The sequence below is a fragment of the Crassostrea angulata genome, chromosome 4, assembly GCF_025612915.1.
Source record: "Crassostrea angulata isolate pt1a10 chromosome 4, ASM2561291v2, whole genome shotgun sequence".
Classification (NCBI taxonomy): domain Eukaryota; kingdom Metazoa; phylum Mollusca; class Bivalvia; order Ostreida; family Ostreidae; genus Magallana; species Magallana angulata.
The window spans coordinates 12218092-12242723 of record NC_069114.1 but is presented as its reverse complement, the minus strand read 5'-3'; the positions used below and the strand labels follow the sequence as shown (position 1 = coordinate 12242723).

At 34.1% G+C, this 24632-nt stretch overlaps 2 protein-coding genes and 1 pseudogene across 10 annotated transcripts in view; 1 reads left to right on the top strand and 2 right to left on the bottom strand.

Moving 5' to 3' along the window:
• Positions 1-1032: 1032 nt before the first annotated feature.
• LOC128180029 (uncharacterized) lies at positions 1033-3466 on the bottom strand (annotated as a pseudogene).
• Positions 3467-4418: 952 nt separating this feature from the next.
• On the top strand, positions 4419-9816 carry LOC128180033 (THO complex subunit 3-like). The gene is made up of 6 exons (XM_052847815.1): positions 4419-4608; positions 7318-7474; positions 7666-7870; positions 8111-8272; positions 8739-8839; positions 9419-9816. Exons 1-6 carry the CDS (start codon positions 4426-4428, stop codon positions 9580-9582), a joined length of 972 nt encoding a protein of 323 aa, XP_052703775.1. The 5' UTR covers positions 4419-4425; the 3' UTR covers positions 9583-9816.
• Positions 9817-10632: 816 nt separating this feature from the next.
• LOC128180022 (uncharacterized) overlaps positions 10633-24632 on the bottom strand; it is an 80146-nt gene continuing 66146 nt past the window's right edge. For 7 of the 9 annotated variants that reach the window (XM_052847797.1, XM_052847794.1, XM_052847796.1 and 4 more), the window contains 16 exons: positions 24218-24289; positions 23546-23608; positions 22355-22450; positions 21975-22136; positions 21324-21509; positions 20452-20628; positions 20131-20253; positions 19341-19436; positions 19007-19150; positions 18271-18670; positions 17109-17327; positions 16556-16630; positions 13548-13678; positions 12918-13166; positions 12384-12578; positions 10633-11478 (listed from right to left, as the gene is read on the bottom strand). In XM_052847797.1, the coding sequence (XP_052703757.1) occupies positions 12384-12578; positions 12918-13166; positions 13548-13678; positions 16556-16630; positions 17109-17327; positions 18271-18670; positions 19007-19150; positions 19341-19436; positions 20131-20253; positions 20452-20628; positions 21324-21509; positions 21975-22136; positions 22355-22450; positions 23546-23608; positions 24218-24289 (2388 nt within the window). In that variant the 3' untranslated portion in view covers positions 10633-11478. The remainder of the gene's footprint in view (positions 11479-12383; positions 12579-12917; positions 13167-13547; positions 13679-16555; positions 16631-17108; positions 17328-18270; positions 18671-19006; positions 19151-19340; positions 19437-20130; positions 20254-20451; positions 20629-21323; positions 21510-21974; positions 22137-22354; positions 22451-23545; positions 23609-24217; positions 24290-24632) is intronic. The other 2 variants (XM_052847795.1, XM_052847798.1) reach the window with 2 other exon arrangements.

The window sequence follows — 24632 nt, the reverse complement described above, 5'->3', positions numbered from 1 at the left end:
TCCACACAGGGATTCTATTAAGTTAGAACAGAAGATACAAGATTAGCAGGAAATCAAACATCTACTCTAATTATAAAGGTTTCAAGGTAAGTCAAAACAGTTGTCTCATTGGGTATGAATTCTGATTGGGTTAATATACTGGTATCACTCCTCTATATAAGTAATGGGCCTCAGTCCCTTTGTGGCCTCGCTCCATTGCTGGTTAAGAATTGAGTGCTACCTGTCTTTTAACCCATTATGTGTAATTAAAACATGTCACACAGAGTTTGCTGATAACCACATGTAACAAATACAGTCCATTCATTCTAATGTAACAAACACAGATTATAGACACAATAAAAACAGTCACTTTATATATACATCTATAAATAGAAAAAGGAGTTTGTCTATATGTAATATACATGTACATAGAATCACTTGATTTATACATGTGATACATAAACACAGTTTGTTTACATACAATATTTAAGAAATAAACAACGTTATTTAGTGAACATGGCGTTATGAATAGCAATTGCTCTGTTGGCATATTCCATGATGCGCGCTAGCGCATCATGGAAAATATGCCAGCAGAGCAGTTGCTATTCATAACGCCATGTTCACTAAATAATCGTTGTTTATTACTTATATTTGCATTTTACCACTCGCAAATACCCTGTATTAGCCTAGACCTTGACATTTAGCTATTACATCAAAAGTAAACATTCAGACTGTAATGTATCTTTTTAATTCACATAGATTTGTTAACAGAATCAATGATATATAACAGTAATTCCTTTAAAATGTTATCAAAAACATGTTTTAATATTACATGTAATATTACATGTAAATACGTCAATTTTAATGGAGTTGGAGAAAACACATGATGTATCGTATAGTGGTTTAAATCTATAACGTCATGGAAAAGTATATATAACGTTACACCTTAATGACGTCATAGTATACTGACAGAGCAATTGCAATTATAGAGATATAATTGCAGCTCCTCCGTATGGGCTTACAGTGGGAAAGAACAATGGAAATGCAAATATATAAACATGGCCTGTTTTGTTGAGATTTGATATGCAATATGAAAGAACAATTTGTTTACATACAAACATATGATATATAAACAAATAAAGATTGAAGAAATGGAATGATTAACTCATGACAACCTAACACAGATACAGTTAGACAGTCTGTTTACATCTTGTAGACACGGTCAGTGTATGTGTGATACATTAAATTATCCACACACAGCGTGTTTACATCTGATACACACCGTGTGATGACATGTAATGTGTATAGTTTGTTTACATTATATCTACACACAGTATGTAATATAGACTTATATGCTTTATTTACATCTAATTTATACAGTTGATTGATTTACATGTAATATTGGATTTTCTTCACTTTACCTGTGTCCCACTCAGTCACAAAGAGGTTGTCTCTGGTGTCCACACATAAACCCTCTGGAAACTGTAAATGACAGTTGTCAATGTAGCGGAGGAACTGTCCGTCCTGATCCAGGATGTGGATACGGTCGTTGTCACAGTCTGCTGTCAGGATCCGACCCTGGCTGTCTGTTGTGATGCCGAGTGGATCAAATGATCCCTTGGTAGTAGAGGGAGGACCAGTGTAGGTAAACCGGAGTTTCCCGGCCTGATTGACCACCACTACTGCATCGGCTCGAAGGTCTGACACACAGATATCTAGGTTCCTGTTCTCACTGATGTATTTTCTGTATCCACCAGATGAATAGAGAGGTTGTCCTTTGTCGTCGTACTGAATACTTTGTTTCTCTGTGGAGCCAGAGTAACACACAACTTTGGATTGTTTATTATCATCACTGTCCATGACAACCAGGAGGTCACCAGAGGAGGTACTACAGACACCGAGAGGTCTCCACCCCTGTAGTCTGATCACTGTCTGTATCTGTGTATTCTTCACTATGTTCACAGTTCTATCTTTGGTATCAGTATAAACTAGATCCCCACTCCTTGTCACTGCTATGTCCTGTGGAGTGTTCCCTGACTTGGTTTGGATGGACTCCACTAGTTCTCCTTGGAGGTTGTAGAGGTTCATCATGTTGCCACTACCACGCGTCCAGATCTCTGTATCATTCAGACACATCACACCATATACTCCAACCTCATACTCTGTGTCTATAGCTGTGATGACCCGGGGTACATCCATCAGTGACCGGTCTGGGGGAGAGGACTCGGCTCCCTGGGGCGGCATGCTGTAGTCTTGTTTCTCTGTTGTAAAAGATAATGCTGACAGAGAACCAAACTGTTCAATCAGCTGATCTGTGTGGATTTCCTGAGGCCTAAAGTTTGGTAAGGACACTTTGAGTTAAGGAGGCAATCTTCTGAATTCAGCGTTCCTGGATTTGTACTCAGAGACAAGGCAGACATCTTTGGAGTTCAGTAACTTCTTCAGTTCAGCAATGGTCTGTGTGATTTCAGAAATGGTGTGTGTGATTTCATCTTCCTGTTTATTTAGGATTGGCAGGTGTTTGGATTCCATTTCCTCCACGTTAGATTTCAGGTTTGTGATAATGATGTCTATTTCTCTGTGCCAGACTACTCCTTGTTTGTCGATTGCTGTTGTCAATTTCCGAGAGTTTTTACTCAGATCAGCTTTCTGCACTGGGATGTTGGATGCAATATCTTTGTATTTAGGATAAATGAATTTTTCTAATTCTTGCAAATCTTTTTGTAAAATTTCTGTTTTGTTTTCAAAGCTTTGGAAAATATCAACTTGTTTATGTCCTAAATGTTTTCCAGAGGAAATACACTTTGCACAAATAGGAATGTTACATTGTTCACAGTGGAGTTCACATTGTTTGGTGGGGTGTTTCCTACATTTAGGATTGTTCAAAGTGGTTAGATATTGTTTAAGTGACACCACTTTATGGACTTTAGAGGAATCAGATAAATGTGTCTCTACACAGTCTTTACACAGATGTATATGACAAACTTCACAGTACATTGGGGCCACAGAGTCCTGACACAGGGTGCAGCGTACAACATCCTGGGCGCTGTTCCAGGGGTCCATGGTTAGGGAACCCTTGTAACTATAGGGGAACTAGACCTGGAAATTAAGTAAATTCAGTATGTATATGATGTATACATGTATTATCTTGGTTTGATTAATGTGTACTTATATTTAAGATTCAGATATATTCTATTTCATGGATAAAATTTATATCTGTGTAGAGTCATGCATGTACAAGTATTTTTTTTTTTATTTTTCATGACTGATTACAAAAAAAGGATGAATTTAAACAGAAGAAAATTTTTGTCTAAACGATTTTCGACTATTAAGAAAACACAATAAGAAAGTGGATTATAAAAATTACCTAACGTTACCCCATTGGTAAACCTCAGGTCTTCACGATCCAACATGGCGGGCGTCAGGTGTTTATTCTTCCTGGTCGGTTGCTACCTGTGCAAGATCACGTGAATGAATTTAATGCGAGGTAGTAATTTGTGCTTGTGTATGTGTTGGTCCAGAATCCAGGTCACCCATTGTTGGGAGGTTTAAATAGATCTGACATTTTTATCACTATTAGGTAATGTGTTCATATTTTTGTTATGAGAAAAATATATAACTTCTGGTGCCTGTGTGCTGAACATATTCAATTCAGCTTTAAAATGTAGGCTATTTTTAGTTTTAAAGAAATAGATTTTGTTTCTTATGACTAGAGATCTTTTTCTGAAATCGACATTTCTCTATAAACTGATAAAAGCTGGTGTGGAGTAATGGTGCACACATTCCTTTGGGAGTGAAGAGTGGGTTCAAATCCCATCATCAGCATACAAATGTAGAGACTGATACAAATGCATGTTAAATGTGTAATGGTTGAATAATTAATGTAGAAAAAAATACAGTTATTAAAGGTTGCATGGTCATGAATTTTTTTAATCTACATGTAGCAGTACGATGCGTCCCAATTATCACCGTACAATTATTTGGGGGGGGGGGGGGGGGGGGGGGGGGGGGGGGGGGGGCTAGACTTATCAGAAATCTAGAAAACAGAAGTTATGTCTAACTTGCAACAAAAATGGAAAAAAAATGATCAACATTATGCAAATTTGCATTACCCATATTAAAAAAAGCATTTATAAAATCATTATAATTTAATTACAGAAAACAGATTATTTTTTAAATTAAATACAGTTGCAATATTTTGTCTAATTATCTGTTCTAGTACATGTATAATACTAAAATTAATTTTCAATAATGCCAGAATTAATTACTTTACTTTAGGTATGGTAGAGAGCAGAAATTTAGATTCTGAAACACAGTAATTATAAAGAAATTGAAACAACCGTGAGACTTCAGCAAGACTTTCATTAGAAATTGTAAGTCAGCGATCCTCTGGTTTCCGGAACTTTTCAATCCACTCGGTAGGTTTTTATTATACAAAATCCAAAGATGGCGACTTACATTGAAAACATGCGAAAACATTTTCAGCAAAACAAGAGAATACGAGAGCACACGGCGCACGACTCCAAAGTTCACTCCGTGGCGTGGAGCTGTGACGGACGGCGCTTGGCCTCGGGGTCCTTTGACAAAACTGTTAGCGTTTTCCAGCTAGACAATGACAGAGACCGAATGGTAGGCTGCTGGAGTGTTGCACTGTAAACATGGCTTAGGCAAAACGATTCCGAATTGGAACATACTAAAGACCTGAAATACTAATGACCTGAAAGACCTGAAAGACCTGAAATTTTATATAAATGATACTTTTATAATATTTTAGTCAAATGAAATTATTTTGTGGGGGTTTAAATCATATTTCCAGGTATAATTTTGTTTAAAAAAATATCATAATGATCAGTTATTCAAGCAGAAATATGAAAGACCTGAAAATTTGAATTGACCTGAAAATTTCAAATGACCTGAAATTTTATATAATTGATATAGATGATACTTTTATAAGATTTTGGTCAAATGAAATGACTTTGTGGGGGTTTAAATCATATTTCCAGGTATAGTTTTGTTTAAAAAAATATCATTATGATCAGTTATTCAAGCAGAAATATGAAAGACCTGAAAATTTGAATTGACCTGAAAATTTCAAATGACCTGAAATTTTATATAATTGATATAAATGATACTTTTATAAGATTTTGGTCAAATGAAATTACTTTGTGGGGGTTTACATCATATTTCCAGGTATAATTTTGTTTAAAAAAATATCATAATGATCAGTTATTCAAGCAGAAATGTGAAAGACCTGAAAATTTGAATTGACCTGAAAATTTAAATGACCTGAAATCTTATATAATTGATATAAATGATTCTTTTATAAGAATTTGGTCTAATGAAATTACTTTGTGGGGGTTTACATCATATTTCCAATTGTGTTGAAAAATATTATAATGAGCTGTTATTTACGCAGAAATATGAAAGACCTGAAAATTTGAATTGACCTGAAATTTTCAAATGACCTGAAATTTAAAATGATTGATACATTTCTATGTTCTGTGTCAATTTTAATGTCTATTGTTGAGTTTTTATCATATTTCCAGGTATATATATGTTAAAATATATCAAACCGAAACATGGGCTGTTAGATGACCTACACAACTACACCATCACAAAATTTCAGGTCAGCCCAAATTTTCAGGTCAATTCAAATATTCAGGTTTTTCATATTCCTGTGTAAATAATATATTTTAACACTTATATACCTGGAAATATAATAAAAACTCACAAATAAACATTAAAACTGATACAGAACATATAGAAATGTGTCAATTATATATAATTTCAGGTCAGCCCAGATTTTCAGGTCTTTCGTATTCCTGCGTAAATAATTGATCAGTATGATATATTTTAACACTTAATTTATATACCTGGAAATATGATTAAAAACTCACAAATAGACATTAAAACTGACACAGAACTTAGAAATGTTTCAATTATATATAATTTCAGGTCAGCTCAAATTTTCAGGTCAATTCAAATTTTCAAGTCTTTCGTACTCCTGCATAAATAATTGATCAGTATGATCAAAATTATACCTGGAAATATGATTTAAACCCCCACAAGTAATTTTATTTGATAAAAATCTTAGAAAAGTATCATTTATATAAAATTTCAGGTCTTTCAGGTCTTTCAGGTCTTTCAGGTCATTAGTATTTCAGGTCTTTAGTACGTCCCTTCCGAATTATAGGTGTCATAACACCGTATTTCACTGAAAGTTTGAAAGTTCACGTCAAAAAATGGCTGATGCAAAATAATTCCGGAATTCTCCTTTGAATTTGGGGCGTATCCGCACGTCACATGAGCTGATTTTTATGAGATGAAAAACAATGTGTAGGAGGTCTAACTATCCCAGTTTTGATATCGAGGTCATTTAATTTAATTTTGATGCGTGTTATTCCAGAGGGGGGTGAAAAGGCCCGGGCTTGATTTTCAAGCACATGTGTAACTTCGAGGTAAACAAAGTCTCACGCCTTGCGTGATGCACGTGTGTATTTTGCAAAAAAATTGTAAATGAAGTGTTGTTTAAAAAGATGTCAAGGGGATTTTTCCGAGAAATTCGTTTTGAACTTTTAATCTGTATCTAAAGTTGTGCAATTTTGGTAAAATATATTAGTAAAATTTGATACTGTAGTGACACCTATAGGCCTATATTCTTTTTAAATGAGGATGTTTTGTTTTTTTGACATGCTTGTTGCATAGTATAACACAAAAAATCAACTGAATAATTTTTGTCAATTTTGAGATAGTAAGGTCACAAAAACTCAAATATAACCGTTCTACAAATATACTGCCTTTTTATCTTCATCGTTGAAAACGTAATTTCTGAAGCTGTGTTGGGTTGTTTTAGCATGATGTCAATTATGTACAAGGATATATCATGCTCAAAGTTAATGTTGGAAAACAACTTAAAGATCTGTTTATGCATCTAAACTATTTAAATTAAGGTTGTATGGGACACCTCCATATTGTGACGTATTGTTTATCGAAATAAACAATAAAATGAAGTGTAATTGTATAAGTAATTTCTTTCCCAATATTGTAACCTAACAGCGTAGCTCAGTGGGTTAGAGGGTTTACTACAAATCTGTAAGTCATGAGTTCAAATCCAGCTGGGTGATTTACATTTTTTACCTCTTCAAATATTTATAAAAGCTATTTTTTGATTAAATATTGTAAAATTTTAAAATTCTACGCTAGTGAAAGTATTCTATTTAGAATTATAATGTACTTTAATCCACATTAATATTGGCAGGTGTCCAATACCACCTTAATATTTTTTCAAACATTGATTAGTCTGACAATTATTTTTGGATCTGTCTACAAACTCTTTAGGTCAAAGATTGCACATTTCGTGGACATAGCGACAGTGTTGACCAGCTGTGTTGGCATCCAAAGAATCCGGATCAGTTGGTGACAGCTAGTGGAGACAAGACAATACGAATCTGGGACGCCCGGACCAATCGTTCTGTGGCCACTGTCAATACTAAAGGTAAAACAACGGTTGATACCATGACCCAGGAATAATTGATCTATAGACATTGTCAATACTTACTTTGAGATAAAACAGCTGTTAACGTGGTTAATACAAATGTACAGGGACTTTTGGACACTTCAATAAATGTATGTGAAATTCCATTTTTGATACTATTGTTATACATTAACTGTAAATCAATATTTAAGGTGAAAACATAAACATCTGCTGGTCACCAGATGGCAGCACTATAGCTGTGGGCAACAAGGACGATCTAATTACATTTATTGATGTCAGAAGTCACAGGTCAAAGGCCGAGGAACAGTTTAAGTTTGAGGTCAATGAGATCTCGTGGAACAATGACGGGGACCTGTTCTTCTTGACGAGTGGGCAAGGCAGCATAAACATACTGAGGTACATGTAGTTTATAGATAGATGAAGTATGAAACATTGCAGTATAATGAAGCATTAATGAACTGATGGTAATGCTATTGTAATGAACTAATGGTTAGGTAATTGATGGCTATGACAGCTTAATGTATTGCAAAGTTTTTCATAATTGTGCATATTTTATTTACTTGATACTTTGTGCAGCATTTTGGTAATTTTGAAAAAAATGAATTGTATGCAAATAAAACACATTGTTATCAACAGCTACCCAGATTTAAAACTCCAGCACACCCTGAATGCTCACCCTGCTAACTGTATCTGTATCGAGTTTGACCCCAAGGGAAAGTACTTTGCCACCGGTAGTGCGGACGCCTTGGTCAGTATTTGGGATGTAGCAGAGCTAGCCTGTATTAGAACCCTCTCCAGGTATTGATAGTTGTACACAATGTATTCACATGTATGATTCACTACACAAATACTGTACCTTTCGTTGCATAGAAACTACACATGTACACTCATAATGGTCTCAAAAACTTATTAGATAATTTTATTTTTCCTTGTAAAATGGTGCTATTTGAGATCTACTAACTGCAAAATGTTTCTGTGTATTTGTGTACTGATAATATTTTGAAAATTTAAAGTTTACTGATATCAAGTTTATGTAGCTCATGCATTTTATATGATATTGTTTAATATGCCCAAGAAATCCAAGATATAAGCAATGAGGTTTTGGTCTCTGTTTCTTTAGAAGATTTTATTAGAATTCAACCATCTTTATATCATATTATAACTCTACTAAATAGGGAATTCTGATTTTTTGTTTGAAGTATTTTTCTGTTTTATTGCATTCACTGAAAAACCGAGTCATGGACATTTAATGTGTTGATTTCAGGTTAGAGTGGCCAGTCAGAACTCTAAGCTTCAGCCATGATGGCAAAATGTTGGCCTCAGCATCAGAAGATCTGATTATAGACATAGCAGAGGTCGACTCAGGTACGAATGTTATAGTAGATGTTTTATGGATGTTACGTTTACGTAGGGCTCTGCAACTAGCATGGAAAATGTAATCGAGTTGCTTTAGCCTCATTCAGAATCGATATTATTGGTAAAGGCAAATCCTGGTGCATGATGAATGGTAAAAGGTTAGAAACCCGACACATACACTTAGTTGACTGGTATCACAGGTACTGGGTGCCCACTTTGTTCTAGTCAGGGTAGCGAGGTGTTTACCCTGGGTGGAGTGAGCAGGGTACATAAAACAGGTGTTAGTACACAGACTGGTCAGGTGGAGAGAGAACACGTGGACAGGTGAGACAAACACACAGACAGGTTACAGTAATGCAGCCCCCACCTGTGTAGCCACAAAGACTAGGGGGTGTTGGGTTGATGCTAACAACTGCTCTCTGAAACCAGGAAATCTGTTGTATTATTATTTTGACCCTCAGTTATTAAAAATTTAACATTTAACTAAATGGGATAATAGATATTAAATTATAACCCATTTCCTTATCTCAACTCTTGAGCTGTTATTCTAAAACAGTAAAAATTGAACATTTTCCATATATTTTACAGGGGAGAAAGTCACAGAAATAACGTGCGAGGCCCCGACTTTTACAGTCGCCTGGCATCCACGTCGTCCCCTTCTGGCTTACGCCTGCGACGATCGTGACACTTACGACAGAAATCGGGATGCAGGGACCGTGAAAGTGTTTGGATTCCCCAGCGATAACTCATGAATGTTCTAACTCGTACTTCTCTCACTAAAATTGAAGTACGAAATTTCATGATTGGAAGTGAGTAAAGTTGGAAACAGGACAGAAAATAACCGAGGTCGTGTGAAAGTGACACAATACAACTTTCGGTGATTTTCATGCGATGAACACAGCACCTGGTTTAATGGTGGCAATTCTGTTATAATAATTGTATTTAAACACCTAATGGTGTTTAAATAGATGGATGAAAGGTTATGGCAGATATTTCCTTATCTTATGGCAGATAGCTGTTTGTATTTCAAATGTTTTTTAGTAAAGAAAAACCTTCTTCCAGCTTGTTTCAATATCTCCACTTATCAAAAAAAAAATTAATTTTTTTTTATTGTTAAAAGCTTGAATGAATTTATTTTTTTGTTATATTCTAGATATGTATAGTTTGTATAATAGCCTTTACCAAGGTAGTGTATATGGCACATTTTTCAAACATGAACAGAGTACATGTAATGTCATATCAGTACATGTATTACATGTACAAAGTTAAAAACAAAAAGCTACGTACAATTCAGACAATATGTGTAATTATATGTACTTTAGATATTTTACACAATTGTGAAATTGTTTAGTAATTGTAATAAATGTTGATAAAACTTTTTTAAGAGTTTTATTACTCAGATGAAAAAGTCCTGAAAAGTAAAAGAAAATTTTAATAAATAGGCTGGAGTAACTGCCACAGAAGCATTTTCCTCCTGGTTTAACAAAAAAGTCTGTTACTAGTCTCACAAGACTGTCATCAGGGACACATAATATAATTAAGGTGCATGAACTCTTACTGTCAGACGTTCTACGGTAGTTCCTCACTCTTCAGGGTTTTTTTCATATGCTATTTTAAGCAAAACAGCAGAACCTTGAAAGGATAGGCAAACATTTTAACAAAAATATTTATTTTTATCTGTAACCTCGGAAAAATGTATTTTTCTTAAAATCTTGCAGACTCTCCTCTCTCTCTCTCTCTCTCTCTCAATGTATTTCTCACTAACTTGCTCTAGATCTTTCTCAAATTAAATAGGACAAAACTTTATATAATTATGTTAAGTATTTAATATCATTTAATATAAAAATAACAAACAAATAATAAATGCCATAAAAGTCTTGAGGACTTATAGCAAGGCCCTGCAACTAGTCTTCCAATATCACGGGCTTACCGATAGTTGTCCCCACAGACATGAATATAAAGGTGATCTATTGCATTTAACCATGACAAGATTTCAACAATAAATGCCAACCTATGCTGTACAGTACTGGTCGTTAAAATATACAAGTATTTATACAAACACGTGTAGATCCAACATTTTGTGACCACTAATGCATGCCTTAGTTTAAAAAAAAAATTAATAAATTATAGAACGTGTGGAGTGTATGATGATCAGACAATATGAAAAAAATATTACAGGTCAAGTAAAAAAGTCACAATGTTCATGAATGGTTAATATCATTCCATACATTTACATGTAATTCATTTACACATTGGAAGACAACTGTTATCTTTGCTATTACATGTACAGATAAAGTGAGAAAACAATTTGATATTGTTTTGGAAAAACAGATATGATAAAACGATATGCATAATAATTCCATTGCATGTAGGACTACCCATAATGAAAAACGAATAACAAACTTTGGGGTTTTGTATTGCAAACTTAATTCATGAATTATATGAAAGAGGTGGCCATAACAACAGTTCTGTGGGTGTAACACAAATAATCTGTGTAATAATCTGAATTCACAAAAAATGATGTTTATATGAACAGTTTGTTTTTGAGATTTATAATTTGGAGTTAAGTTGAATCACACTTTGGTGAATTTTATGCATAGATTTTCTCACAACCTCTTGGCAGGACTGGTAGTCATGTTGTTTTCATTCTGAAAATACATGTTCATTTTTTTAATTATCAGTTATAAAACACAAATCAAACACATTTCAAAAGAAAAAAGAGAATGCTTTATATCACACCCACATATACCAAAACCCCTAGTCATGCACAGATCCAGATCACGGAGTCCAGACCCCCCCCCCCCCCCCCAAATTCTTGAAAATTAAGTCTTCTTAATAAATTCATATGCTAAAGTTATAGAATTTCAAAATAGACCTGGCATCCCACTGTAAAAAAAAATACTTCTAACTACCCCCTGCCCCACCCTCCCTGAAAAAAAATTATGGATCCATATACATAGCTCTTCTTCCCCAGTCCCCATCTTCTTTCTCACTTGAACAATATGTTTTGTCAGATTTTCTCTGTTTTTTGTCATGAATGTAATAGAGCTAATGTGAACAATGCACAGTAAATCATTTTACAAGACTAAACTATCACAGGCACTTAAATTTTTATCAATAGGTCACTCGAGCTCTATACTGAATTTATATCAGTTACTGTAAATTCCTTATTTTACATAAGTACTTAATTCCGCTGTTTTGTATAAAATCGCGAGAATATAAAATCACGATCACCAATATTTTGTTATACGGTAATTTCCTATAGTTCAAAGCTGTCTGAAAAATAAAGGCAAGATTTCAAAATTCGGGAGGGTTGCCTCTTGCGATTTTATGCAGAAATTAATTCCTTGCATTTAATTAGGAATCTACAGTAGTCGCTCAACATAGCCAAAGATGAAAAAAATCTGACCCTGTCAATATGTGTATTTACCATGTATATAAAGATAGGTAGCATTTTTAGATCTGTGTCTTTATTGATAAAAATTCAGGTGCCTGTGGAACTATCTGCTAAACCCTGAACTTTACACAAGCAAATCAAGTCCTATGTACATACCTAGTGGTGTTCTGGAGGTGGCACTTCCTGTATGAAGAAGCAAGGGACTAAACCCCGGCTACCATTAATCTCTCCGTAATAAAATCCGTCCGGTCTCTCCTCTCCGTACACATCGATTCTCTCCCCTGCCTGGAACGCTAGCTCCAGGCGCCCATGTTTCCCGGGGGATGGAGCAAAGTCGTAAACGGCTACAAACTGTTTTAAACAAATTAAGTCAGACTTTAAAAGAAAGGGTTTTTTTGTACATAATGCATTTTTTATGCATAAATATGGTCAGGAGATTCTTTTAGTATTTAGGGCTGTACATTTTCAATAATTTTTCTTATATATACCAACAAGTTGTATACCGTAGTAATGCATGCACATTTAAGAAGAGTTTGTGAATTTTCAGCAATACTGACATCTTGACTTTCTCTTGGTAATGATTTAAATTCAATATCAGAAATTATTTAGCCGAAATAAAAGCAAGCCAATTCGTTTCACTGAATTACAGTTAAACTACAACATGAGTATATTTAGACCTGTGATCCTTACCAAACGCTTGTGTGATGAGGAATACACTTCGTTATTCTTGATGCCTGATGGACTTTCCTCAACAACCTCTCGCCTGGGGCCCGTCACTGTTGCATTGTGGGAAGTTTCCATCAGATCTGAGCAGCGTCCGCCTGACCCCACGGTCTGAATACTGAATCCATGGTACAGATGTGTGTCCACGTTTTTGACGATGGTTTTAGCAATGTGAGGACTATTTGCTTGCTGGTGAAGATGACCGTCTACGTAAATCTAAATACACCGAATAAATTAAAAGTTACAAATGAAGTCAGAAATGCATTAAACACATACAAATACATTAAATTGCATAAAAAATGTATACTTTCTATTAAAATTAGAACTTCCATATCCTGCTAAACATGTATGAAATGCTATAATTTTCACTCTCGCAGTGCTTTTTATTGCAAAATATGTTTATACTAGATATGAACAAATTAATTTTACAAAACTTGAATTATCTCAAATCAGAATAAATTTCATTAATAATTCATATGTTTCCAGTACTGGTATACGAACTCAGCTGATCTGATAATTTACAATCTTGACGTGAAAATATGATGCGATTTATAAATCAAGTCAAATCAGAAATTTTAAACACAGGTGTCAACTCACTTTGTACCCGGTGCATTTGACCCCCCTGCTATGACTGTTGTTTGTATATTTAGGTGGTGTCCAAGCCAACATGAGAGTATTTTGGTCAATCACTTTTTCCACTCTGAAATCTCTTGGTGATTCTGGATTGTCTTTAAAATTAATTTTTTGACATTTCAGGACATTGTACTTATTACATGTATTTCATTAATTGAATTGAAATTTTAAATTCTATTTCAAACAAGAAATCTGTGAGCCAATGCTCACTAGTGATACCCCCGCTCTGATGTGAATATGCAAAATAAGCAAAGTCGACATTTAACAGAAAGCTGGCATCCGATTGGTACAGAAATATATCCCACAATATAGCATGCCTAAACAAATAGTGTGTTAAAATTTCAAGCATCTGCAATAAATAGCTGCTGAGAAATCTTTGAGGAAAATTTGTTTGAAAATTTTGGCTAAAATAAACAAAGTACTCATTTAAAGGGAAGATTGGTACAAAAATATATCCCACAATATGGCATGCCTTAACAAACACTGTAAAAATTTCAAGCATCTGCGATAAACAGTTGCTGAGAAATCTTTGACGAAAATTTGTTTGAAAATTTTGGCAAAAAATAAACAAAGTCATCATTTAACAAGAAGTTGACGTCCGATTGATACAAAAATATATCCCACAATATGGCATGCCTAAACAAATAGTGTGTTAAAATTTCAAGCATCTGCGATAAATAGTTGCTGAGAATTCTTTGACGAAAATTTGTTTGAAAATTTTGGTTAAAAAATAAGCAAAGTTGTCATTTAACAGGAAGTTGACGTCCGATTGGTACAAAAATACATCCCACAATATAGCATGCCTATACAAATACTGTGTAAAAATTTCAAGCATCTGCGATAAACAGTTGCTGAGAATTCTTTGACGGAAATTTGTTTGAAAATTTTTGCTAAAAATAAACAAAGTCGTCATTTAACAGGAAGTTGACATCTGATTGGTACAAAAATATATCCCACGATATGGCATGCCTATACAAATACTGTGTAAAAATTTCAAGCATCTGCGATAAACAGTTGCTGAGAAATCTTTGATGAAAATTTGTTTGAAAATTTTGGTTAAAGAATAAGCAAAGTTGTCATTTAACAGGAAGTTGACGTCCGATTGGTACAAAAATATATCCCACCATATGGCATGCCTATACAAATACTGTGTAAAAATTTCAAGCATCTGCGATAAACAGTTGCTGAGAAATCTTTGACGAAAATTTGTTTGAAAATTTTGGTTAAAAAATAAGCAAAGTCGTCATTTTACAGGAAGTTGACGTCCGATTGGTACAAAAATATATTCCACCATATGGCATGCCTTAACAAACGCTGTGTTAAAATTTCAAGCATCTGCGATAAATAGTTGCTGAGATAAATGCGACAGAAATTTTTGTTACGGACGGACAGACAGACGGACGGACAGACACACAAGGGTAAAACAGTATACCCCCTCTCCTTCGGAGCGGGGGTATAATAAGATACTTAGAGATAATTTTTTAAATAATTTAATCTTTTCAGGTTACATCTATTTAAGGTAATGATCCATACGTCACAAAACAACGTCTGACGTAATTCACGCGTTATTACGTCTTATCCGTGCCCGATCTAATTGAGACCTCACGTTGAAAATTGTATTTCAAAACAAAGAAATCAAGCTGACATAGAAATTGATTCAAAACAAATATATCAAAAATCCTGACACTGCAATCAATTAGGCCTACCGGGGTATTAATCAGCGAAATAACATGGCTGGGTTGTGTCGATTACGTACTCGTTTTGAAAATACAGACCGCTTACTTTTGTCCGGCATAAATATCAATCCATTATAAGGTTGAATTTAATCCAATTCTTTGAACATTAATCCCTGAAAGTCCATAAACATCCAAAATGAAATCCTGACCGAGATCTATATTCCAGTGCATAAGGGAGATAAAAACACAAGGGGAAATAATTTGACCTATATCATCTTTATCCTATTTCGCTTAGGAAAGAGCATAGATATATTTTCCACGAAAAAAATGTTTTTAGAATTAAAATCATGCGCTGAATAGAAGTTATTTCATTATAAGAACAGTCTTTAAAACCAGTAAAAAAAGGTTTGAATAGAGGTTTTGTCTTGAAGGCATATATCAGGTAGTTAGCATTATCCACGCATGTGACTGCAATTTCTAAATACCGATCTCGATCAATAATACTTAACGATATCCAAAGAAACCAACTTTTGCGATTTAAATAATACAGATTAATCATCAGTTTGTTTAAATCATGTTTTCTATTTAACAATACATAAAACATATGTTTTTATAGTTATGAAATAATAAACCTATGCACAGTTTTAATTTTACGGACCTTTTTTCAAAATGAATATTTTAATGATTTTACCAAAAATATGCCAATTATGATCTTGAAAAGGCCGGTCCCTTGGGTAATTATATTTCTTACTGATTAAGGGCGTTAAGGTGTAAACAATATCAAAACTTTAGAGAATTCTGTACGTTAATAAAATTATAAGAGCTTGAATTTTCTTTGAAAATTTATTCATTTTATCTCATTTGTATGCAGATTTATCTATTTTTTGATAAATAAACAAGTGTAACATGAAAAATTTTGTTTTGAAATAATAATTCCTTTATTTTACATAGGATATAAGTAAAAATATGATTTTGTGAAAGTCAAATTTCAGGCTTAGGTTTATATTCTTTATGTATGAGAAAAGCGCCATTTTCCGCAATCAGTTCCATTTTTAGCAACGGTCCTAGCTTTTATAATACCGATGGACCAGCAAACAGGGTAAAATTTGATAAGAACATATCCTTAGATACACGTTTGAAAAATATGAAAAAATTCTGTACGACTTTTATTTATCTAGTGGGGTATGGACCATTACCTTAAAATTAAAAACTTAAATATATCAGAAAATTTAAATTCCAATTGAAATTTGAAAAAAAATAAAACTCAGAAAATATCCACGAACATCTGGAAATTACCTGATCGTGATGGAACGGTTCTGTTTCTGAGGGACAAGGAAGTCATCTCTGCCATTGGTCTCGGAGAATGTGGACCTGGAACAAACACAATGAAAGTTTATAAATGAGTTATACCAACCTTTGACAGTTTATACTAGTTATATAGGCCTTCTTTATACATTCTATTTGAGAAGTTGTAATATATAAAAGAGCATTCTAATTTCTTGCACTTAGAGCATACATAATGCACTCCTATCATACCGTATAACTGGGTTTTGTTCTGCTAGTGCAATTATTTTGTGTTTTGGTTCCAAAATGGGTATTACTTCATTTACAGTGTTTGTTGCAATTTAATTAATACAATGTACCGGTACCTTGTGATTTTTTAATTGATCAAAATAAAAACGATATTTATAACAATATTTTGCAATTGAGATAATTTAACAAAATGTCGTTAAAAACATGCATCTCACTGTAAATTGCAGTTATAAATGGTATACTCAATACCATACCAGACAATGCTATTAAGTATACTTTGCATCAATTGTGCTGGACAACCACATTTGAGCCCTACCATTTGGATTAGTTCTCTGTGACTGCTGTAGCTGGTAATGGGTTTGCACGATTCTCTCTGGACTCCCGTCTAAGTAAGACGGAAGTTTTTCTCCCATCATTCCTAGCCATCGGCCGTTTCTTTGGTCTGCGTAGTTGGCGGGGCGCAGGTAATCGGCAGGTACAAGTCCTGTCTTACCATCCACCTCAGCCAAATAGTAGCCGGTCTCATCAAGAGCTCCTGATCAAAAAGGTCAAGTATATATCTCTCTATTGCAATATACACTAATCTCTCTTTTGCAATATACACTAATCTCTCTATTGTAGTATACACTAATCTTTCTATTGTAATATACACTAATCTCTCTATTGTAATATACACTAATCTCTCTATTTATTGTAATATACACTAATCTCTATTGTAATATACACTAATCTCTCTATTGTAATATACACTAATCTCTCTATTGTAATATACACTAATCTCTCTATTGCAATATACTCATCTATCTTTCATAGCAATTTACACTTATCTCTGTAATTTATTGCAATATACACTAATCTCTCTAATTATTGTTAACACACAAACTCTTTCTTAACTTTTATATTTATTGTAACATATAAACTCTTTCTTAACTTTCATATATACTGTAACATATAAACATTTTCTTAACTCTCTATTTATTGTAACATACACTTAATTCTCTTTAAGTTCAGCTTTTCTTGTAAGCTGTCACAGTTAGACCTATCTTCACGTTGTATTTCACTATACCGGTACATGTATTAACATTGCTGTCTATGACAGATAGACCTACACAATAATAAACCTATTATATCTATTTTTAATCTTTGTTAAACTTTGCCATCAATGATAGTAAGACCTCAATAATAGTAAACCTATCACTATATTTACCGTTGATGATATTGGACCATCATGATACTGACCTATTATAAAGTTTGCTGTCAGTGACCTACATGATACTGACCTATCATAAAGTTTGCTGTCAGTGACAGTAAGACCTGCACAATAGTAAACCTATCACTATATTTGCTGTTGGTGACAGTTAGACCTACATGATACTGACCTATCATTTAGTTTGCTGTCAGTGACAATTAAACCTGCATAATAATAAACCTATCACTAAGTTAGCTGTCAGTGACAGTTTGACCTACATGATACTGACCTATCACCTTCACTTTGTCCCATTCCTTCAGCGCTAGCTCCTCCCCCGGACGCTGACTCTGAGAGAAAATACTCTGTGGATTGTAGTCGGACACAGCAATAAACAATGGATCAGGCGGCATGTAGCCCACAGGAAGAGATTCTGACGGCAGGGCGTAGCTGAGTGGTGGTTGCCCATTGTGGATTTGTGGTAGGTGGGGTGTGTTGTGGGATGAACGTGTTGGTGGTGGCAGTCTGTGACGCCGCTCGGCTGGACGCTGGTTTGATCGCCTCGTTACAGGCGTCACCATCTCCGTGTCACTGTGGGCAATGAGATCTTGGCTGTCACTGACGGAGGAGTTAGACCTTGACCTCTGAAGGTCAATCATTGACACAGACAGTCGGTTCGAATGATTGGGCTGCTGTATGAAAAATTATATTTAGTGAAAAAATAAGGAATCTTTCATAAAAATGTTTAAAATCTATAAGCATGTACACAACAAATTCATTAATTTATTCAAAAAAATTATCTCAAAGAATTTCAGCCCTAATATCAGTCCCCATTGATTTATGTTTTAAATTTAAATTTACATGTATTCGATTTTCACTGGTCAAAATACATGTTTTTGATAACCCCCTCCTTGCTTAATAACACTGAGAGAGCTTTAATTATTAAGTTTACAATTATCATAACCATTCTTTACTTTGCACAGGATATAATCACTGACAGACAGAATTTGTTGTTGTTTTTACTATACCTGTAAGAACTCGGCCTCCGGCATGTTGTATTCCTCGGAGGACATTCTTTGTTCCATCATGGCCAATTCCTGCAGAAGCGGTCCTGGCCCACCCCCCTTTTTTAGTTTCCTGAGTTCAGCCCCCAGTCTTCTCAGTAAGTCATCCTGTTAAGTACAATTAAAGGCCCATGTAACAATCATATTTCACCAACTTATGATACTCAGCTTCACCCCCCTTCTTCTTCTCAAATTTCGAATTCCATAAACTGATTAAAATGCAATGTTCATGTGTTAACACTTAACAAGTGCATTTCTTAATTGACTGAATATACTGAGAGAGACATCTAAACCTCACCTTGTCCCTACATTTCTGCACCAGTCTGGATATTTTGGTCTTCAGTGGGGCTATTGCTACCATGATCTGCTCACTCTTGACTTCCAGTTCTTGATTCTAAAATAGAATATATAAAATACATACATGTACATATATAATTAGTGATTACATTTTTTGTAGCAATACACCTAATTTTTTTTAAAGAAATTACTTATAAACAGATTTGACATAATTTTATTTTGCAGTGGCATATTGAACATGCATATCTCTCTCTCTCTCTCTCTCTCTCTCTCTCTAAAATCGACACAGTGAATCATGAAACAAGAGCTTCTAGTGTTCATTCAATGAAGTTTTAACATTATGTACATGTACATGATCTAAATTTCCAAACAAATAAACAGTAACCCAAAATTAAATGTGTTACTGTAGTTGGTCACAATTTGAAATGCAACGTGTTAAATAATCCAGTGTAAGCCTAAATCAAAAACAAATTATGCAGCTGAAAATCAATTGCATCTTGACCAATCAAAGTGCAAAGAAATCTTTTCCATTCAAGGCAAAATGACAACATCAGTGCATATCAACAACATCTTGCCAAGTCCTTGTGATGGCAACCTCTTGACCAATCAAAGCATATTAACATCATTAATTGTCCAATCAGTGCATAATAACATCATCCAATCGTTGTGATGGCAACCTCTTAACCAATCACAGCATAATAACAACATATTTTCAATTGTCCAATCAGTGCATAGTAAAAACATATTGACCAATCACACGTGATAACAACATCTTGACCAATCATTGTTACCCTTGCTTTGGAGCCTGGTCGAGCAGCTAGGGTCTTGTATAAGTACGAGTTCTCGCACTCCAGAGAAACAATGCGAGATTTGTAGGAGGATATCTCATCTATTAGAGACTTGATTTTATCTGTCTGTGTGAGAAGGAAGATAGAAAGGGGTATAAAGGTACTTGTGACGTTGTGAAGCTCTTTAATGTTCTTTATTTGTTGTGAGAGAGGCCGAAAGGTTGCATTTGATAAATATTAATTTTTGAAATTCTTTAAACTTAAACAAGTATTTATATTTTAACAAATATTTTAAATCTGAGTGAGCTATATAGGTGGGAATACCCTGTTTTGAAGGATTGAGGTCATGTGATCTAGTTTATTTTCGGAAACATCTATTTCGCTCTGTAAAGCAGCTGCGATTGTGACCTCTTTTTTGAGCCTGTTAATCTGGTCTTGAAGTTCATCTCGCTCCCATTCCAACAGCTCAACGCTTCTCAGCTCCTGCTGAACTTTTCTGTACTGTTTTGAGATTACAGAAAAAATTTTACGCAGACACTCTACACAGCGTTACCTTGATTGTTGGGGAAAAATTGTCAACCTGAAGTTACTGGTAGCAGTAAAATTCTTTATTTTGATTAAATAAAATTCAATGGAATCTTACAAAATGATTAAAGTGCTAAACCTTAATCTTTAAAGTTTACAGAACCTCTCCTACAAATTGAAATCTGGTATAACTTCGCTGATATAAATTTTTCAGTGCATTCTCATTATAAAAAAAATCTCACATATTCATTACTTCTTTGAATGTAATTCAAATTAATTTAAATTTCAGTTTACAAAATAAAAAAAACAAAAAAACTTCAGAAATGCAACCGATAATAAACGTATAACCTAATATTTGACTGAATGATTTTTTAAATAGAAAAATTAGTATTTTATTGACAAATGAAAATATCCATAACTCAAAACTAAATCCAACCAAGACTTCACTAAATATAAATCACTATAACTTGCTGTGCCACCACCACTTGAGTATCAATTAAATATCAAATAGATACAAACCCTGCAAGCACAATATTTCGCCTTAATTTCGTATAGTAAATATTATCAGGATAAAAAATTTTTTTTATCTGTCAATGGCTATCATTACTATTTCATGTAGATATTAATTTCTTATTTTCAATATTAAGAAATCTTCAAAAACTGTGGCATACCTGTTGCTGTAATTTGCTGTACGACTCTTTGGAGGAGTGGAGGTCCTTTCCTGTCGTCTGCAGATCAGAGACCTCCATCTCCAGACATCGCAGGGCGTCCAGCGCGTTAGTGCGCATGTCCTCGACCAGGCGACACTCCTCCTGCCACTGACGGAGTTCACGCATCAAGCTGTCAACTTCATTGGTCTGAATTAAACCGAGACATCAACCAGATTAATTAAGGTACCATTCCAGCCTTAATTAACTGCACAACTAAAAGACCTGCCGAACAGCTGTTGGTACATGTATCTGACTGAATTAAACTTTGATCAAAAGGATTATTAACCTCTTAAGCAAATCATTTAATTCAGTTTAGTCCAAATTAATAATTATTTTACAAAATTCTATCAATCGTCAATATACAGTACTGAGTAAGCACAGTTGAATAACAAAAGACCCATGGCGTATCCAGCACATTCTTTTCGTTAAATCTTAAATACTTTAAATGCCCACTTAAAAGGATTTTTAAAATAAAATCACTTTATAATCCTTCCTTTTTTCAATACAAATTTCAATACACAAATTTTGTTTTATTCTTTCTCATTCTGAAATAAAAACTGTCAGGACTTTCTGCCTGCAACCACTATCTTTTCTGGTTTAGTTCTAGATTACCTTAGCTGTTAACTCGCGGTCCTTTTTGGCCAGCTCTGAGCTGAGTGCCACTGGATCCTGGTTCAAGTCCTGTGGGGGACAGCCCGAATCCTGTAGCTCCTCCAGTGTCTTAATCAACTCTGCCTCCAGGGTTTGAACCAGTTCTTTGTCAGATTTTGAACCCTAAAAAAAACCCCACCACATTCCAAACTTTAAAGCAAATTATACAAAATACAAAAATCTGTTTAACTGATTTTTCTTTTTCAAAAATACTTTCAATATCAACAAATTTTATATAATTACAAAGAATATTGAATTCTTTGGCTTTTCATGATAAACAACTTAATATCTAACAATGAATTCATGGATAATAAGGAGCGGACAACTCTGGAATGACTTGCCTTCATCTCTAGCAGGGCCTTTAGTTTTTCTATGAAGTCCTCTAAAATTACAATGTATCTAATCTTCTCTTCTAACTCCTTCTCTAGTTTGTTTATCTGCATCAAGAGAAATCAAAAATTACAAATCTGACCCCACACAATTTGTACCATATTGCACTCATAAATAAAATGTTACTTATACACGCATTAGTATAATACAGTAAACCATCTTTTATTTGCGTGCGAGAAATTTTTACGAGGCTAGAGAGAGCCTCATCATTGTGAATATTTCTTGCTGCGAACCAGTGTTTGTCGTATGGTTGTTATAATAACTTGGGTCTGGATAAAGCTTGGTCGCACACTTTAGTTGTTGCAAACCAGTTTATTGGAAGTCAATGGCGCAATACAGTTGCCGCAAATAAAAGTGGGTTTACAGCATTACACGTAAATAGTGCTTTAAAATGATATTGTTACATGTTTTTCCACATATGAATGTATTACAACAAACACACTTTGATTCCTTAAAATTCTTGTCTGCAAAATTTTTAAATGAAATTCATGACGATGCTAACTGATTCTCCCAAAATAAATTTTGTTCTTTGAATATAAAATCATAGATGAAAAAAAAATTACTGATGCAAAATTAAAAAAAAAAATCAACACATTCTGTAAAGGTGAATTTGAAAGTTGGCATTGAATGTACATTTCAAAATACAGGTGAGCACTAAAGTCAGGCCCTTGAACAGCTGTGAAATGACAACATTTTTTTTTGTACCTTCATCCGTCGTTTTCGAAATGGAGGAAGCTGCATTGGGGCGATACAAATTCATTAAGTCAAAGTAAAACTTCATCATTGAAACTTAAAATTTATGACATATAACCTTCTTGAAAATTTTAATCTGTTACAGAGAATCAAATTATCAAAGAAAATTCTTCATCAAAGGTGAAATCATTTTGTAATTTTATTTATAAATGTACCACTGTGCCTCAAATTGATTTATTCATAAGCTAACAACAAATATATATTTTCAAAATTAGCTTAAATTATAAATTAAAATTCATTAAACTTTTACTAAGGACCAACAGAAAAAAAAATCTGACTGAGTGTGTGCTAAATTTTACATTTTATCTTATGTTGATAACAATGGTAAAGAACAGTGGGTTAAATAGTTAGAGAGGAAGATACGTGAATTAGATGGCGGCCTGAATTACCTCTCCTTTGAGATATCTAGACTCCTTCTCTGCATCTTCTAATCTTCGAGAGGAATCACTTGCCTAGCAAATTCATAAAAAAAACATGATTTTAAAATTTTGCATTTTTATTTCCCCTTTGATGAGCATCATATTAATTACTCTTATTAATAAATAAAATCACGTCTACAAACTTCAACTTTTTGTCCCTGAAGCGCTCAGAATAGGGTAATTTTGTTGCTGAAAAATATTTTGGCATCTAACACAAGGCCTGTTCATTAGAAAGGGCCCTCAATAGAGCCGAGACAACTCATAAATTGTGTTATTGCGAAATTCTGCGCACCCACATTACTAAACAGGCCTATTGTGTCCAATTCATTAAACTATTTTTAAATTCAAATGTTGACGTCTCTTACTGAATAATGAAGCTCTAGCTTCAATTCTAAGTACTGAAAATTCCTTATTTTACGCATTAAGTACTTAATTCCAGGATTCAACCGTTTTCCATCAAATCAAGGGAACATAAAGTTGGGAATGCCAAATTTTTATCATAATTTTTTGGAGTTTTCATATGTCCGAAAAATAAAAGCGAGATTTTGAAATTTGTAAGATGTGCTTCTTATTATTTTGTGCGGATATTAATTCCCAGCATTTAATCAGGAATCAACAGTATGATCTAATTTTCCAATTTACCTTGGATTTCCAGACGTGCACAGAATCTTCATCGTCGTCGGACAGGTCACTAACAGAAGACAGAGGGCGCTTCTAATAAAAAATAAAAATTAATACTGTTAGATAATGAACATCTGGTTTTCATTTCAGAGGTTATACATTTGATTTTTTTGTTTTAAATAAAGAACATCATTAAGTGGAACAAGCCCTCGTGACAGGAATGGTTCTTGGAATGAGTTTTGAATTTAATATTCGACATGGAATTTGAGTCAATTAATGAAGGTACTGGGTGTAACCCATTAAGATGATTAAAAAGTATGCATGGTACAGGGTTCTAAACACCAAGGTTTTCTTTCAATCTTGCCGACAAGCTTTTTGTTCACTACATGTAACACACTAGGCTCACTACCATATGAACACGCCCACAGAGTTGGGG